Genomic DNA, 2,806 nt, shown 5'->3' with positions numbered 1-2,806 from the left:
TTCTCTGTTCATGTGTATTAGGGCTAATAATCAAACACTAAGTTAATGTTGAACCTGCTTATATTCATCTGTGTTCACAACATTTATTATATGTGTATGTGTGTAATATGTTCATGTATATGATGTAAACAACCTCTCTTTGTTTCCTATTCACTCAATTCACTGGAAGTCTCAAATTCCAGAATTTCTAGTAGACAATCACTACTATCTGAAAGATTTATGTGAAACAAGAAAAAATTTGCTGAAGTTGAAGGCATTTTGTTTCCTTTGTTCATCTAGGCTAGTGGTAAAGTCTCTGAAGGAGAAAGGCTTTGTAGAGCCGGAACTATATGAGGAAGTTACAATCTACTTCAGTGACATTGTAGGTTTCACTACTATCTGCAAATACAGCACCCCCATGGAAGTGGTGGACATGCTTAATGACATCTATAAGAGTTTTGACCACATTGTTGATCATCATGATGTCTACAAGGTAACCACATCACCTAACAGGCTGAAACCATTAATTGTACAACGCGAGGTCATCAGAGCATGAATTGGTTGTTTCTGTTACTACTCTTATCCTCTCTAGTTTCACATTTAGTGAATTGGTGGTTAAATCTGAGCTAACGGTGAAGAGAAGTAGAAGAATTAGAGGAGTGAGAAGTCAAAATTACCATTTAAGAAGCAGCACAAAAGGTACAACAGGAAGTTCAGCAGGAATGAATTTAAAGTACTAAATTTAGACAAAATGGCATACTCTTAAATCACCTCCAAAAAAATGGGCAGTGTTTAGGCTGACTGCAAATGAAGCAGAGAAGACACTGGGGTTATAACAAATAGAAAATCGTACTACAGGAATGTGTATAATTACACATTACAAAATGTAATATTCTGTCAAATAGTATGTTGATATTTGCTAAAAGATTACTTTTCAGGTAACTAAGGGTGTTCCTCAAATTACATAAAACCATTCAGATTATTTATTTGAACATTTCTAGAACTGTCACCACATCTGGACAATTTATATACTTATGAAGTATTTTTAAATGGCTAAATTCCTTTATAGCTATTTTATCACCCATTAACTAGACTATAAAAACCCTGAAGAAATCAGCATAGAACTGATTGAACTGGCCCCAGAAAAAGTGTAAAGGGCTATGCTCATACTGTGTTCCCAAATCACTTTTTGTGTTTAATATGTGATTAATTACTTCTGTTTAATTTCTATGCTTTTCAAAGGGTCAGAGCCACTCATGAGAAACTGTTTCCACAGGTGGAAACCATTGGTGATGCCTACATGGTGGCTAGTGGTTTGCCTAAGAGAAATGGCAATCGACATGCAATAGACATTGCCAAGATGGCCTTGGAAATCCTCAGCTTCATGGGGACCTTTGAGTTGGAACATCTTCCTGGCCTCCCAATATGGATTCGCATTGGCGTTCACTCTGGTATGGAGTTGAGCATCTTAGCAAATGGGGAACCATATGTACTGCTGGGCACCAACTAAATCAGAAAGGATCAAAGGTCTTCAAGTGTGATCGACTTCACATGTTTACTCTTAATTCTTTCTGCCAAATGTGAAGTCCCACTATGCATCCTGAGATATTCAGACCCAGTTCCTAGAGAGCTCTAAGAACAAGAGCTTTGAGGGCACCACTGACTGCTGAAATGATAACATGTACAAAAACAAGAAGCTTTGGACTCCTATTTAAATCACCATACCTATGATTTCATTTGTCTCCTCCCCATTCCCTTTCTCCCCACCCCCAACTTCAATATATTTTCCCACTAAAATATTATAGTATCTTCAGTGGATTAGATTATCTACCAGGGAAAATAAAAAACAGCTGGTGCAATTTCTATACTATTTATACCCCCTCCCCTCCCTGCCACTGCAGTAGTACAGAGTACAAGAGTCACTTTCAAAGACCATGAAAGTTACACAGCCTTGTTAAAAGAAAAGCTTTATGCATATTAAATTTAACACAGTTTGAGCAAAGAACAATTTTCAAATCAGATGGCCCTTAGAACCAGAAGAGGTTTAGAGAGCTTCCATGGGCAAGGTGGGCAGGCAGTGTTTATAGACAGAAAACGGAAGTGAGGGACAGAAACAACTTGATTGGTCACAGCTCTGTGTTTCCCTGATTTGGTCAAGGTCAGATCAGTTGACAGCCTGTGACTGGCTGAAGCTCAGCTACTGTGATTGGCTGAGACTCAGCTATCTGTAACATAAGTATACCCTAGTTAGGCTTTTAGTTTGTTTATGTGTCAAGCTAGGTTGCAGTTTGTTTTGTAGGGATCCCTAAGAGGCAGCCTCAGGCCAAACTTAGTTTAATTCAACAGCCTTGAACTTCAAGATTTGAGAAGAGTTACAGGTGTTATAGAAAAACATAGTAAGAGAAACTCAGAAGTCATCTAGATGAATCTTTTGCAAAGCATTGCTTAAAACCTAGCCTTGCAGTTTCTGAGTTAATCTTTAACTTCTAAAACTGTTAACTCCTTGCACTCAGTCATTCTATGCAAATGCTTGACTGAATAACCCTTATTTCCTACCTAATACGCCACAGTGCATAGTCTAGCCTGGGCTTTTGTTCTGCTTCTTAGAACCTCCTTGTGCCACAGGCTTCCCCATCCAGCTGCATCTGCCTGGTCCATGAAATGCTTAAGGAAGGTTATGCCTTTGTCTTGTCTTCTGTCTTCCATTGTCATGGCACCAATCCCAGAAATGCCACCTTAAAATAAAAATAAAACAAACTTGAGCCATTGAAGTTTCAAGTCTACAGTGCCCTCCAGCAGTGTAAAATTCAGGGTTGTGCGGTTTGGC

At 38.6% G+C, this 2,806-nt stretch overlaps 1 protein-coding gene across 1 annotated transcript in view; it reads left to right on the top strand.

The window, feature by feature from the left end:
• The window catches only part of GUCY2C (guanylate cyclase 2C), a 103,552-nt gene that overhangs the window by 93,872 nt on the left and 6,874 nt on the right, over positions 1-2,806 (top strand). The window contains exons 22-24 of the mRNA XM_011990839.1: positions 280-472; positions 1,256-1,468; positions 2,587-2,653. Of these exons, the coding sequence (XP_011846229.1) occupies positions 280-472; positions 1,256-1,468; positions 2,587-2,653 (473 nt within the window). The remainder of the gene's footprint in view (positions 1-279; positions 473-1,255; positions 1,469-2,586; positions 2,654-2,806) is intronic.

The sequence above is a fragment of the Mandrillus leucophaeus genome, unplaced genomic scaffold (assembly GCF_000951045.1).
Source record: "Mandrillus leucophaeus isolate KB7577 unplaced genomic scaffold, Mleu.le_1.0 Scaffold383, whole genome shotgun sequence".
In the NCBI taxonomy this organism is placed as follows: domain Eukaryota; kingdom Metazoa; phylum Chordata; class Mammalia; order Primates; family Cercopithecidae; genus Mandrillus; species Mandrillus leucophaeus.
This window is presented reverse-complemented; position numbering and strand designations above follow the sequence as displayed.